The sequence below is a fragment of the Anas platyrhynchos genome, chromosome 34 (assembly GCF_047663525.1).
Source record: "Anas platyrhynchos isolate ZD024472 breed Pekin duck chromosome 34, IASCAAS_PekinDuck_T2T, whole genome shotgun sequence".
Classification (NCBI taxonomy): Eukaryota; Metazoa; Chordata; class Aves; order Anseriformes; family Anatidae; genus Anas; species Anas platyrhynchos.
The window spans coordinates 2,428,122-2,442,626 of NC_092622.1; the positions used below are offsets into that span (position 1 = coordinate 2,428,122).

General features: G+C 65.3%; 1 protein-coding gene across 1 annotated transcript; it reads right to left on the bottom strand.

The window, feature by feature from the left end:
* Positions 1-162: 162 nt before the first annotated feature.
* NXPH4 (neurexophilin 4) lies at positions 163-13,618 on the bottom strand. Its single transcript, XM_027445561.3, has 2 exons — positions 13,440-13,618; positions 163-1,330 (listed from the first exon to the last, which is right to left on the bottom strand). Exons 1-2 carry the CDS (start codon positions 13,485-13,487, stop codon positions 563-565), a joined length of 816 nt encoding a protein of 271 aa, XP_027301362.3. The 5' UTR covers positions 13,488-13,618; the 3' UTR covers positions 163-562.
* Between the last annotated feature and the right edge of the window lie 887 nt (positions 13,619-14,505).

Consider the following 14,505-nt stretch of genomic DNA (forward strand, 5'->3'; position numbering starts at 1 on the left):
CCGGAGCCCCCCCCCCTGTTCCCCCCCATCGGCCGCTCGGCACGCCGCACGGAGCCTTTTCCATTTTTTTTTTCCTTTTTATTTTTGTCATTTTACTTTTATATATATATTTTTTTAACTTTTTTTTTTTTTTTCTCCGTTTTCATTTTTCTTTAAAAAAAAAAAAAAAAATTCCCAAGAAGCCCCCTCCGGAGCCGGGACGGGGGCACGGGGACCCCCCCCCCCTACCCCCCTCGAACCCTCTCCCCCCCGTGGCCCCCGGGGGACTGCGGGTGCGGGCAGGGCGCTCCCGGCGGGTGGGGTCCCGGGGGGGTGTCTCGGGGTGCTGCCCACCCCCCCTCCACAGCTCGGGGACCCCCCCGGGGGTGTCACCGTGTACGCACAGCCCGGCTGCCCCCAGACGTGGGCACCGAGCCCGGGACCTGCCGGGACAGAGCCCACGCGTGGGGGCTGAGCCCGGCCACAATGGGGTGGCAGGGGGGAGGCAGCCCCCAGATTCCCTTGGGGGGGGGAGGAGGGGTGCAGGAGCCCCCTCCCCACCCGCCTCGGTGCTCCCCGGCCGTCAGCCGAAGTAGGGCTTCTCGTGCTGGAAGTTGGAGTCGGGGCAGACCTTCTGCACCAGCTTGTAGTCGATGCTGAGGAAGGAGATGAAGATGCAGATGACCTTGAAGGGCTTGGCGCACAGCCAGGCGGCGTGGCTCTGCGTGTGCTCGGTGAAGCACACCTTGGAGGGGTCGTAGAGGCAGGGTTTGTTCTTCCGTGCCCTGTTGGTCTTCTCGTACTCCACGTGGCAATTGAGGGCCTTGGCCGGGCGCCCCTCGGGTAGGGTGCTTTGCTGGGGGGGTAGGCGAGGGGGCGGCGGGGGCGCCGGCACCAGTACCTCGAAGCCCACCGCCTTGGAGGGGGGCACGATGCTGACCGAGACGTTGCCCAGGCTGGAGGAGTTGTGGCGAAAATAGACGCTGAAGGTGCCGTTGATGTGGTCCACGATCTTCCCCGTCACCAGCAGGCTGAACTTGAGCGTCTTGATGTTGAAGTAGAAGTCGCCCCAGCCGAAAATCTTCTTGGTGCGGCTGGACTTGAGCGAGGGCTTGCGCCGGGCACGGGGGCTCAGCAGCTCCCCGGCCGTCCCGTTCTTCTGCCAGTCCCAGGGGCTCTGCGCTGCACCGAGGGGCTGCCCGGCGCCCCGGGGGAGCTCAGCCGGCATCAGCCGCCCGGGGTCGAGCATCGGGGGCTTTAGGGTGCCATAGGGGACATCCTTGAGGAGGCCAGAGGTGCCCAGCTCCAGGTACCCGAGGGTCTTGGCGATGTGGCCCTCAGCGCACACAGTCTGGGGAAAGAGGGCAGAGGCTGCACGACTGCGTGCTGCCACCCCTCCAAAATCCTCCTGCCTGGCCCCACGCGTGCATCCCTCCTGCACCGTGCATCCCTCCTCTGCACCATGCATCACTCCTGCACTGTGCTCTCCTCGTGCACCCTGCATCCCTCCTGCGCGATGCCCTCCTGAACCGTGCATCCCTCCTGGGCTGTGTCCTCGTGCATCCTTCCTGCACCATGTCCTCCTGCACCGTGCATCCCTCCTGCACCGTGCATCTCTCCTGCACCATGCTCTCCTCCTGCACCCTGCATCCCTCCTGCACCCATCCTGCTCCCAGGGCCCCTCCTGTCCACCATGCCCCAGCCAAGCCCAGGTCCAAGCAGGGCTTCACGCTGCCCGCATCCCCCTGCACCAGCCTTCACCAGACACACAGCAGCAGCCAGGACCGATTCCCCAGCATCACCCATGTCCCCGTGATGGGAAGAAGCAGGGCGCTGGGCAATTTGTTATTGCCTGCCCCGCTTTATCTGAGCCTATTAAAACAGGGGGATGAGGGGCAGCAGCATGCACAGAGAGGGGGAGGCAGCGGAGCCCCGCACCGCCTGCCAGGGAAGCCTAATTGCATTACCCAGCGCCTCTGATCTGCAGCTGAAATTACAGAGACTCCCGCCAGGCTGCTCAGTGGCTGCTCCGCCCTCCAGGATAATTGCACCGGGGCGGACGCAGATGAAGAGTGGGGTGCATTGTTTGCAGAGGGGCACACGTAAGGAACAAGCAGGTCCCCCTCGCCCTGCTGGGAGGGCACTTTCTGTATTCTGCCAGGGGAGGGAACCTGCATCTAAAGCAGAAAAGATGGGCAGTGGAGGAGGGGGGGGAGCAAAAGCTAGAGCTAAAACATCCCTGCACCAGCACCACCACGGGACCAGGGCCCCAGGCACAGGCTCCCAGCAGGGTGAGGAGGGGCAGCACCTCTCCTGTCATGGCAAAGCAAGGCAGCAACCCGGCAACTCCTTACCCTGGGCCCCCATCTCCAATGTCCCATGTCTGAGCATTTCCCATGTCCGAGCATCTCCCGTGTCCAAACATCCCCCCTGTCTGAGCCCACCTGCCTCCTCCCCGTCCCTCTTTCTGGCTGCTCCTGGCTTGGCACCTGGCGTGCCCCTCGCGCCCTGCCAGCTGCTCCCGGTGCGCACAACGCTGCTCCTGCCGCCCCGGCCTCGTCAATCACTGTCGCTGCGAGCTGGCAGGTGCTGGGCTGTGCTGGCAGGTTTTGATCTGGACACTGACCTGTTTCCCGAAGGGGATGTGGGGAGGAGGAGGAGGAGGACAGCGAGTGGAAGTGCCAGCTGGAAGGGCTAAGGTGTGTGTGGGGGAGGCTGCTGGGGTCTCATCCTGGCACCGCAGTCCTGCAACACCACCAGCACGGCTCAGCACTGCTGCACGCCTTGTGGGCACCTCCCGTGGGCCCCCACCAGGGAGGGACAAACCCCAGTGTCCCCACACTCCCTGCAGCCACCTGGGGCTGTGCATGCGGTCATGTCTCTGCTGGCCACCGTGAAGGATGGCACAGGCTGGGCGCTGCCACCTCTTGGCTCCGCTGCCTGATCCCCTTCCTGCTGCTTGTGCTGGGCTGAGCCCATAAATCTGCCCTGACGTGCCGGGTCTCGCCTGCGCCACGCTGCCAGGAGTGCACAGGACCGGCTGATGGACGAGCCCCTGCGTGGGGAGCCGGGTGAGGGGAGCCCCGGGCGGGGGGCGCTGAGCCCTGGGTCCGTGGGCAGGGCAGGAGATGAGTCTGCGAGGTCTGAGCCCGGGCGGACAGGGGTTGCGCTGTGGTGTGAGGCTGCGCCGAGCATCCCCGTAGGCCCCCGCTTGGCCCGGCCATCCCCCTGGCTCCCTCTCCAATCTCTCTTTGAGCACGGCTGCCGCGTTCGCCCTTATCTATATTTCAACGCAGCTTCAAAGCCGGGTGCCGTTACCAGCCAGGGAGAGAGGGAGGGAGCGCGGCAGGACCGTGAGATGGAGAGGGAACTGGGGGAGGGGGGAGAAGGGCAGCCCCCAGCCCCCTCCAGCTGGCAGAGAGCCATTTCGGGGTGGGCACGGCCTCCCCAGCAGGACCCCGCTTCCCCTCCACCCCAGCTGCCCTCCCACCATTAATCCCCTGCTAGCACATATCCAACAGCCCTGGGAGCCCCCGTGTCACCCCGTGGGGACAGTGGCCTCCTCCTTGTGCCATGCAGAAAATCAGTCACCATGGAATGAGCACGGGGGGAGGGGGGGTGGCAGCACCTGATCTATGGCCCCAAACCCACCTGAACCATCAGAGAGGGGCCAGGGACAGTGCAGGGGCTGCACCTGTGGGGGTCTGCACGTAGCCACGCATCATCCACGCCCCACAAACCTTTCTGGAGGTTTCTCAGCTCTGCACTCCCCTTCCATTTAGAGCTGAGAGGCAGGATGCCTGGGTTCTCTCCACCAAGACCTCCTCCCCCTGCCTCAGTTTCCCTTTCCAATTCACCTCCTCAATGAGAGGGGTCAGATGGGGCTGGCATAATGAGGATGGGGGCGTGATGGCGATGCGCTGGGGACGGGGAAGTGATGGGATGCAGTGGGGAAATTCTGGGCCCCCCAGCTCATCCCACAGCCTCTCTAGGTGGGGACCAGGCTGCCACACACCCCCCCCCCCCACCCCCAAGCCCCCATTCCCTCCCCAGGAACTTGGGATGTTGGGGGAGCCAGGGATGAAAGGGAATAGCAGAGCAGGGCTGCCACTGCCGACGCAGCCAGGGCTATCGATTGCGGCACAAGCGCGGCGCAGACCCCTTCTGCCCGCAGTCCCTCTGGTGCAGCTCCCCTGGCCGGGGGGGCAAAGTGGGCTGGGGGGGGGGCTCGGAGCCTGGCCATAGCGAGCATCTTCCACAGCAGCGGCCGAGGGGAGCCAAGGTCACCCCTCTGCACCCTGCCGGTGCTGTCAGCATTCAGGGCAGGTCCCACGCACACCTCGCTTTAAATATTAATGTTTCTGCTTGTTAGTGGTGGGGTGCAGCATGCGCACACGTGCACATGAGCCTTTGGGATGGATGTAGGCGGTGGGGGGGGGGGGGAAGGGGAAAGGTCCTCGTCCCGCCGCGGTCGCCCCAGCTGCGGCACGCCACGCGTGCACGTGGCTCGGGGTCGCTTGGGTTTCGCTGTTATTCACGCGTGTGCTCCTGCGTCTGCTCGTTACCCTCCGACGGCGTTACACGCTGCTGCTGCTCCCGAGCTCCCCGTGCACTTTTCTGTGCATTCGCCACGTGTCTGCAGGCCCCCGTGTTAGGTTCTACATGTGCAAAAGCAACCGGGCAAGGATGCGGGAAGGGCTGGGGGCGGCTGCGGAGGGACTGGGAAGGCTCCCGGTGCCGGCATCAATTTGGCTTGTCAGGGCCGGCCGTGATGGCCGCTCACATCCCATTTGCTGGCAAAGCCAAGCGCCGTCAGCAGCTCCCCTGAGACACGCGGTCACCTTGGCGGAGGGGAGCAGAGCAATGCAGGGGGGACTGCTGGGGACAGGGGGGGAATTAGCTCCAGTGCCCATGCAGCAGCATCCCAAGATTGGGGCCCTGTCTAATGGGGTACAGCCTCGAGGCACAAGCTCCCACCCCAGTGGTCCTGGACCCCTCTGCCATCCCTGCGGCCATCCTGACCCCAGTCTCGGAGGGACGTCAGCTGAGCAGGCACTGCTCCGTGGGTCGGGCTCCCCAGCTCTCCCTGTGGGCCCGGGGTCAAGCCGGTCTCCCCCCCTGTCACCCTACTGCCTTCGTTAGTGCAAAGAGATTAATTGGAGGTGGTGAGCGACAATCCCTGCGGGCCCGCTCCCCCCCGCGCGGCGCAGCCTGGGGCGGTGTGGCATTTCCAAAGGTTAGCAGCAAACAAGGTGCTTCTGACAGCTCCCATTTATCTCGCGGGCGCTGCGCGGGTGCTAATGCGGTGGCAGGGTGCCGCGGTGCCGCGGCAGGCTCTGCCGGGCTGCGGAGAGGCACCCGAGCATGCACCTGTGCGTGCCAGGGCGTGCAACGCACACCCAGCGGCTGCGGGTGGGGAGGGAGCAGAGGAGGCGTGCGGGTGCCCGTGTCTGTGCGCGCTGCGCACGTCTGCGGGTGCCAACAGGTGTGCGTCAAAGACGTCTCCCAGCGCCAGCACATCCCAGCACACACCTGCACCGAGGGTGTAGACGAGCGCAACAAATGCCTGCGGCTGCTGGCGTGCACGCATCCTGCTGAGTGTGCACGAATGGCTTCACGTGCCCTGCACACCCTTAGGTGCAGCTCCGTGCGCACGCGTGCACGGTTACACGCGCACACACGAAGCGAGGCTCTGCGGCGGTGCTTTGCCGGTGAGCCACCGCCCCTCGGTGCGTGTGTTCGTGTGCCCCCCCCCAGGGTGAGGACGGTCACGTTGCTGCACGCTGAGTGCCCCAGAGCGTGGCCGTGGCTCACCCCAAGCCTCGTGGGTGCGCAGAAGGCAGCCAACGAGCACCCACGCGCAGCAGCAGCTCCTCGGTGTGAGCGCAAGGAGTCAGCCTGCTGCTGGCACCCCCGGGCTAGGGCCAGGGGTGTGGGCAGGAGCTGGGGGGCTGCCCCCGCAAGCTGAGCCCCAGCCCAGCTCTGTGTCCCTGCTGGTGAGGAAGAAGGAGCCTGTGCTGGAGGCTGCTGCTCTGCCAGCGGTGAGAGCTCAAGGGCACAGGGACAGCGCGAGGGGAGCCAGGGGGCTGCAGGGGTGTGCAGCCGAGCAGGGTGTGCATGGGGAGGGGACAGCGGTGAGGGCTGCAGGGCACTGGGCAGGTTGGGGGGGGGACATCTCAGCACACGCCTGCAAAGAAAAGCAATGGTAGACGAGCTGTCCTGGACATGAGCTCGGCGCATGCAGCTGATGGCCACACCGATCCCCCGGCCTCTGCCTCATTTCTGGCTGGGAGGGGCGCAGGGCGCAGGACCCGCAGGCAGCAGGAAGGCCGGTGGGCTCGGCGATGGGCTCACCGCCAGGGAAAGAGCCCAGAGCAGCTCCCAGAGCCAAAACCACCGCTGACACCCCCCGCCCTGGCTGCAGCTGCAGGTACCCGCGAGGCAGCGCCCAGCTCCCGCTACGTGGCCCGCGGTGGCCTCACCCCTGCAGCCGGTGACGAAGGTGCCCGACGCCCCGCGGGGCCGGCAGCGTGCCCGATGCCTCGCGGGGCCGGGAGAGGGCTGCCACCCACCACCACCTCTCCACTCACCCCCAAGCAGACACCTCTCTGCTCACAGACGGAACACATATGCAAATGCTGCGGCTTTATTAACGCGCTCGGCACGCGCTGGCTAATAAATATTTCATAGCCCGAGTAGGACTTTTTTTTTTTTTTTTTTTTTTCTCCCTCTTCTTCTTCTTTCTTTCGTTTTGGTTCCTTTTCCCTGTCATTCGTTTCCTGCCTTTTCTTTTCTCAGCTGCTGTTTTATTTATTTATTATTTTTAAGGGCTTCTTGGTGAGACAGGAGCTGGTATGTGGCTGGGGGGGGGGAAGAAGGGAAAAATGTACACCCCCATCCTCCCCCCCCCACCCCCCCCCGGGTGGAAAAGAAAAGTGCTGTTAAGAGCAAAGGAAAATATATAATAGAAGGGAGGAGACAGCACAAGGCAAAGGATTCAGGGCTTGTGTGACTCATTGGACTCAAGGAAGAAAAGAGAATGAATGAGAAAATGAGGAGATAAACGGAGCAGGAAGGGGGAGAGGGGGGCGCAGGCGGCCGCGCACCAAGGAGCTGGCGAGAGGGTGGCGGGGAGGGACAGAGCTGCAGTGCCGAGGGGCTCAGAGGCGATGGAGATGGCACCCAGCAGGGGTTCAGTGCTGGGGGGGGGGGATGGCATCACTGGGGGGCACAAGGAGAGGGGGGGCCACACAGCACTGGGGGCTCAGGACAAGCTTCCAAGGCTCAGGAGGGGGGAACAAGGCGCCGGGGCATGTTACAGGGGCGCGGTCAGCCGGTCAGGATGGCACGCAGGGAAACTGAGGCAGGCATCTGAGCATCCCCGGTGAGCCAGCGAGGCCCGGCCAGGATGCCCAAGTGCCCCCTCGTGGCTCTCCCTCATTTTCCCTGGCTCCTGCCCTGCCTGACCCCTCCGGAGCTGCCCTGGCTCTTCAGCGGGAGAGGATTTTCAGGGGGCTGCAAAGAGGGGGCGGCTCCCCCCATGTCCCCCCAAAGCAGAGGGCTCCCAGGCCCACAGGGACTCAGCCCCCCGGTTCTGCCCAGCTGCCTCCCCCCCTGGCCTGTTTCCCCCCCCCCCCTTGCCTCACCATTTCACTTTATTATTGCAATAAATGTAGCCATAAAAGTGGCAGGTATCGGCGTGCGAGGAGATCGCTTCTCCTGAGCTATGGAAATGTAATTTCGAGTGTGCCCGGGAAATTTTATAAGATCTTATCAGGCGGGATCATAAATTGCATTTCCAGCCCCTTCCCCCCGCTGCTCCGCACCCCCCTCCCCACGAGACGGGTCCTGCGCGAAGGTCAGCGTGGAGGGGGGGGCAAACTCCAGGTCCCCTCGGTGGGGATGCAGACACGGCAGGGGGCTCGGTGCCCCCCTGTCCACCACCCACTGCTTTCCCAGGGCCACCCAGGATTTATTCTCCTTGGGAGGAGCAGCAGCAGGGCACGGCCGCCCACCCCTCCACACCCTCCTCGGTATCAGTGCTCGATGCCAACCCGCTGGGAGACCCTCGGGCAGTCCCACCCAAAGCAGCGGGGCAGCCCCCTGTCCTCCGAGAGCCCCTCTGCGCCCCTTGGGGCTGGATTCAGATTGATTTCCACCCCCCGACCTGCCCAGGCTGCCGGCCTCAAGCAGGTGTAAGGCGAAGGGATGCGGAGCATCGCTGCGCCCCACGAGGAGCCGAGGCTGGAGGTGCCTCCGCTGGTGCCAGAATTGGCGGAGGAGAATTCGGAGGCTCCTTGCCCCCGTGCTGCCAGCCACGGCAAAAGCAGCGAGCGGGGGCTGCTGCACGCCGGGCTGCAGCAGCAGGCAGCCCCCGTCCAAGGAACAAGGGCTGGGGAGGGAGGGGGGGGGGGGGATTAATTTGGGGAGGGGAAAATTAATCCCACTCCAAGTGCAGGTCCCCGCAGGCTCTTTGCAGCCGATCATTTCTGCAGGCTGGGCGCTCATTTCCACAATGACTTTCCTTTTGCAACAGTGATCAGGAAAAAAAAAAAAAAAAAAAAAAGAAAGAAAGAAAGAAAAAAAAAAAAAAGCAGGGAGGGCGGGGGGAACACGGGCACAGGGACGTGATTATTTCTTCAGTAGCAATCCAAGCGGCTGGAGAGGAAGCTTCATCTTTCCTGGGCCATTTACCTTCAGCGCCCGAGCACGAAGGCTGAGCCAGGCAGCTCTTCAAAGATGCTGGAGCTCGGCCAGGGCAGGCGGGGGGGCAGGAGGATGGCGCTGCCAGGGTCTCGGCACACCGGGGTCTTGGCACACCATTGCCCCCCCACCCCGGGTTGTGCCAGCGCCCGTGAGGGCTTCGGTGCCCTGGGATGAGCTCCCAGGGAGGTGTTGATGCTGGAGGGTGGGGGTATAAATCATTAATCTGGGAGTGTTAATTGGTCCGGGTGTGATTAGTGGCAGGCCAGCGGTGTTCGGGGAGGGATGCTGTGGCAGGAAGCGCCCGTGGGTGCCTCGGTTTGGGTCCCCTGCTCCCGCGCCAGCACCCTGCAGACAAGTGGCAATTAGAAACAAGGCGGGGAGGGGGGGGGGGGGGAAGCAATAAAGCAGACCCCTCAACCAAAACAAGGCAGCTGAACAGGAATGGGTCTGGCTGGGGGGCACCCAAGGGTGCTGCCCCCCCCCACAACTCCTACCAGCCCCCCCTCAGCAGGAGGCTGAGCAGCGCCACGCTCCAGGCTCCAGCCTTATTGAATCTCCCAGCTCAGGGTGCAAAGGGCACCACTGGGAAGAGTTATTAAAAAAAGGGAAATGAGTCGCTTGGAAACCTTCTTTCGGAATAACAGCGCGTGTTTGTTTGGCGATAGATTAGCTCAGCCATGCTGAGCACACAACACCCGCTGCAAAGCCAGGCGGCTCGGGGGAGCCGCGGGAGCTGCACGGAGCCGTGCGGCACCGACCCCTGCAGCTCTCAGGGCCCCCCCCCCCGGCACCGTCCCCCTGCCCCGTCCCCATTTCTGTCCTCCAGCCTCACCCGGGGCTGCGGAGGCTGCAGGGAGAGGGGGAGGCAGCAGCAGGGCAGGAGGCTCCTGGACCTGACCCCGGGGAAAGGGGGGGGGGGGCGCAAAGGGGGTGTCCCAGTGCTGGCTGTCCCCAAGCAGCCATGGTGAGGGGCTCTCAAAGCCTTGGAGCTGGGGGTGAGTTGAGTTTGCTGGGTCTCAGCCAAGCCCCTGACCCAGTCCTAAGCCAAGACACACGGGACGGCACTTTGGGTGGGAAAATGCCCCTGCCGGGTGCAAACAGGACCTTGCCAGCCAAAAGCACTCGTGGCCGATACTCCTGGCACGGGGGGGACTACGGCACCTTCCCCCCCTTTGCCAGCACCTGATGGGAACGGTGCCATCCCACCCCCCACCCCCCCACCCCCAGCTGCTGGCAGCCCCATGCCCGGCCCCATTGGGACAGGAGGGTCCCGCATCCCACTCCCCACAATTTGCAGCCACCTCTCCAGCAAAGCGCCCTGGGGGGCTCAGGTTCACGTCCCCAGAGCTGTCTCACGCCCTCCCCAAAATTCCCTCTTCCCTCCCCTTGATGCTGCGGCTGCTGGGGACGGGGTGAGTCACCCAGCAAGCGAGGGGACCGCGAGCACAGGCTGCTCGACGCCAACGGCAACACCTGCATCAGCTCTTCCCTACACAGCCCCAAAATTAAAGGGGGGGGGGGGGGGGAATGCCTCACGCTTACCCCACTTGGAAAGGTGCTCTCTGAAGCCTGCTATCCGGCTGGTTTTGGCTTAAGAAACAAACTGGAGGGAGGAAATTGGGGGGGGGGGGGGGAGGAGTGAGCCACAGAAGGGTGAAATTCTCCCCGTTAATAAGAGCTGGGGGAAGGGGTTTGGGGGGGGGGGGGAGTTGGGGGTGTCCTTGCACCAAAAGGGCTGTCAGCAGCTGCTTATTGCCAAGGCCATCTGTCAGCCCGCAGCCCCGCGGCCGTGTGACAGCTCTCGGGTGACAGCAAAGGGGAAGGGACCGCAACGGGGTGAGTTTCCCAGAGCACCCCCTGCACCGGCCTTGCTGCCAGCACGGCCACAAGGCAGGATTTTCGTGGGAAGGGTTAATTCGGGAAGGAAAAACCTGGTGGCAGCGCTCCAGGTGCCTCGCGGGGTGCACGCAGCCGGGCAGGGACATGGGGACCCCACAGCCAGAGCGGGGACCCGGGCGTCCCAACTGTCCCCAACATTCCCGTTCCTGCCCACGGCTCGGTTTGGAGCTGGGGTTGGCACCCCAAAAAGCTGCCGGACGGGCACTTTTCCTCTGCAAAATGACGGCCGCTCCTTTCCGGAGCCCAAGGACGGCCGCAGGAAGCACCCGAGAGCTCTGCCCAGCCCATCCCGCACGCTTTCTCCCACTGCCAAGGGCCCCCCCAAATTTAACACCCGATGCCCAGAAAAAAAAATCAATGCACGGACATGAAGGAGCTTCCCACAAAAGGTGGAAGGAGGATGATGACCGGGGGGGGGGTTTGGGGTGGCAGCGCTCCCACCTGCCCCGTCCTGCACCCGGGCAGGGGGAAGGAGAAGGCGAATCCCGGAGGGAAGCAGCCCCAAAGGGCCATGGCTTGGGGGGGGGACGACACAGGGACAACCCACAGAGACAGGCCCACACCTGGCTGGGCGAGCACGGCCACCACCCCAGTGGGTAGATGCAGACAGACAGACCCCTGGCAGGGACACACAGGCACATTGGGGGGGGGGGGGGACACACAGGGGGGCACCCCAGGGGTCCGGCTCCGTCCTTTCTGCACCAGGAGTGCCCACGAAGACCCAAAGTGGGGCTGGGGTGCCCCAGGTATGCAGTGAGCACACCCCACCACACGCCACGTGCCCCCCCCATGGGGGGCTGCAGCTGCTTTTGCCCCCCCCCCAGTGCAGATGTCCAGGGTGGCAGCCAGGGGGGGGCCACAAGCAGGGCCCCCACTCCCCAGGCTGCTGGCTGCGCCCAGCGAGGGCTGAAAACTTTCTCCCCAGTGGGCCCAGAGGGCAGCAGGGGTGTGTGGGGGGGGCACCTCCTTGCCTTGTGCCCCTCGGGGTGGGGACGCACCCCGCAGCCCCCAGCCCCTTTTTGCAACCCACCCCATGCAACACTGAGGGTCCGGGGGCTCGTGCGCCTCCCAGGTTATTCCGCATGCAGCGAGAGGCTCCCACACCTGCGCACCCACCCCATAAGACGGGCCCCACACCTCATCCCCCCCCCACCTAAATCCTCCCCCTCAGCCCCATTCTGGTGTTTGCAGGCAGGGAGGGGGGGGGACAGGGGCAGCGCCCTGCTCCTGATTTCATCAAAACAAAACCATTTGTCTTGAAGCAGCTCCAGCACCGACAGATGCTCTGCGTTAGATGGACACGGGGAGGGGGGGGGTCACACAGAGCCACCCCCACACGCAGACACACACACGGCTCTCTCTATACATTTATATATATGGACGTGCAGGGAAAGAGCACACCAGCGAGAGACAAGTTGCGGGAGCCTTTGCCTGGGGGGGGGGTAGGGTTATGCGTGTGTGTGGGGGGGGGGGGTCCCTGATGTGCATCCAATTCCCGGGAGGGAATTGACTCGTTTGATTTTATTCATGAAACACGGAAAGTAAAAATGGAGTGTCAGGAAATCAGAGCCGCTGGGCACTCAGCCTGCACCCCCCCCCTCCTCACGGCAGGGCTGGGGGGGGCACAAATCACCCTCCCCTCTTCATGACCACCGGATCCAGAGGTGGCTTCGAGCCCCAAGCCCTGCGGTGGGGGGAGAGCACGGCCGGGTGCAGAGGGGGGGTGCCGGGGGGGGGGCACCCAGGGGTGAGCAGCTTTGGGGGGGGGGGAGCTCCCAGTTCTCAGGACAGGGGATATTGCTGCAAGCATCACAGTGCTGGGGGGGGGGGCGCTGAATTTGCAGCCCCTCCTCAGGCAGGAAAAGGGGCAGAGTCTGAGGTAGATGCCCCAGCTGGGGGGGGTAGGAGGAATAGGCCCCCCCCCCTCCCCCCCAGTACAGGTGGGGGCTGAGATGCAGCTGGAGCTGGACAGGACCGAGGTGTCCCCGCTGCGGGTGCTGTCACCGCTCGCCCCCCCCTACACCCCCTATGCCTGCTGGGGGGGGGACCCCTGCACCCCCTGTCCCCGGGGGGGGGGGGTCTTCATCCCTCCCCCTGCTCCAAGATCGTGCCCCACTGCCCCCATGAGCACCCCACGGCGTGCTGGTGGGGAGGGGGGTGCGGACACGACCCCCCCCCACGCGTGGCCGCCCCCACGCTTACACCCGGCTCCGTCTCGCGTGTCTCGCTGCCCCCCCCCGCACCTGCCAGACGGCGCCTTCCGCGTTTTGCAGCGGGGTGGGGGGGGCCCGGGGGGGTGAATTCACGGCGGCGGGACCGACCGCTGCCCCCCCCCGGCCCCAACTCCGCCCGGGGTCCGAGCGCGGAGCCCGGGACAGCCCCGAGCCCTCTCCAACTTGGGGCGAGCCGGACCCCCCCGATGTGCAATCCCTGCCCGGTGCCCCCCCCGCCGCACAACTCTCTTATTCCCCTCCTTGCAACACCCCCCCGCCGTGATCGCCCCCCCCCAACCCCCCCGTAACTATCCCAAATCCCGGTGACCGCCCGACCCCTCCCGTGACCGCACGGCCCCCCCGGGGCCCGAATTGCACCCCGGGCGCCAGGATTCCCCCTCCCCAAAATTTCAATTTCACCCCCCCCTCCCCAGAATTCCTCACCCCCCCCCCTCCCCAAAATTCCCTTCCTGCCCAGAATTTTCTCCCTCTCCCCCAAATTTCCCCCCCCCTCCCGAGCATCACGCGTCACCCTCCCCGGTTAAAGCCCCCCCACCCCGCTCCCCACCGGCAATATCTCCCCCCCCCCCCCACCTTACCCCCACCCCCCCGGGTGGAGGCAGCAACTTTACCGCCCGGTACCTGCAGCAGCAGCCAGGGCCCGAGCAGGGGCAGGCGGCACCGGAGCATCGCGGGGCTCGCCGGGGCTCCGGGGCTCCGGGAGGGCGGCGGCGGCGGCGAGGGGCGGCGGGAAGAAAGTTGGAGACTTGCTGGGGCCGGGCGGCGCCTCCGCGGCGCAGCGCCAATCCCGGCCCCCCCCCCCACCCCCCCTCCCCAAGCCCCCCCCTCCCCTCCCGCCCCGGGAGAGGGGGGGGGGGGCACCGGCACCGGCACCGGCACCGGCACCGGGGAGCGGCAGCAGCAGCCCCAGGGAGGGGGGAGCAGCTCCGGTGCCCCCCAACCCACCCAAGAGGCTCTCCCGGGGGGGGTCACCGCATGGGGTGGTGCGGGGGGGGGTCGTGCGTACCCCCCCTCTCCACCTCTCCCCTGCTCACCTTCCTTCTGCCTACCTCCCCCCTGCCCTTCTCGCCCCCCCCCCACAGCTCCCAGCGGGGATGGGGACCCCCCTACGGGAGGGAGTGTTTTGGGGGGGGGGGGGGACAGCCCCCAGGTGCCCCCCTGCACCCCCAGGGTGCCGTGCACACCCTGGAGCGTGCAAAGCCCCCCTCCCAGCCTTTGCAACCCCCCCCCCCAGCGTTGCAGGCTGGCCACAGGCCCCGTGTTGCACGCGTGTGCGTGCAGCTGGGCACACGCAGATTTGCACACACGTGCACGCAGGTGCACACGCATGCACACGCGTGTCCGTACAGATGTGCATGCGTGTGCACGCACGCACGCAGACGCACACGCATGTGCTCGTGGTTCTGGGGGGCTCGAGGCTCACAGAGGGTCCCCCAGTCCCCCAGGTGTTCTCGCCCCCCCCCCACCAGCTCTGCAGGGACCCCCCCCCAGCACTCCCCGTTATTGCTGCGCTCACTGCGAGCACCGTTATTATCTCCTTGTCTTCCCCGGGAAGCCACCGGCAGGGGTTTTGGTACCAGCAGGGCTGGGGGGCAAGTGCAGGCTGTAAGGGGGGGGGACACGGAGGGGGACATTGCAGGAACGCGTGTACGTGTGGAGACAAAATGAATAAAAGGTAAAGGGGAAA

Excerpts from the sequence above, each read along its gene's own strand:
- NXPH4 (XM_027445561.3), bottom strand. The coding sequence starts at position 13,487 with ATGCTCCGGTGCCGCCTGCCCCTGCTCGGGCCCTGGCTGCTGCTGCAG. Across the intron at positions 1,331-13,439 it reads GGCCCTGGCTGCTGCTGCAG|ACTGTGTGCGCTGAGGGCCA; the intron begins GTACCGGGCGGT and ends CTCTTTCCCCAG.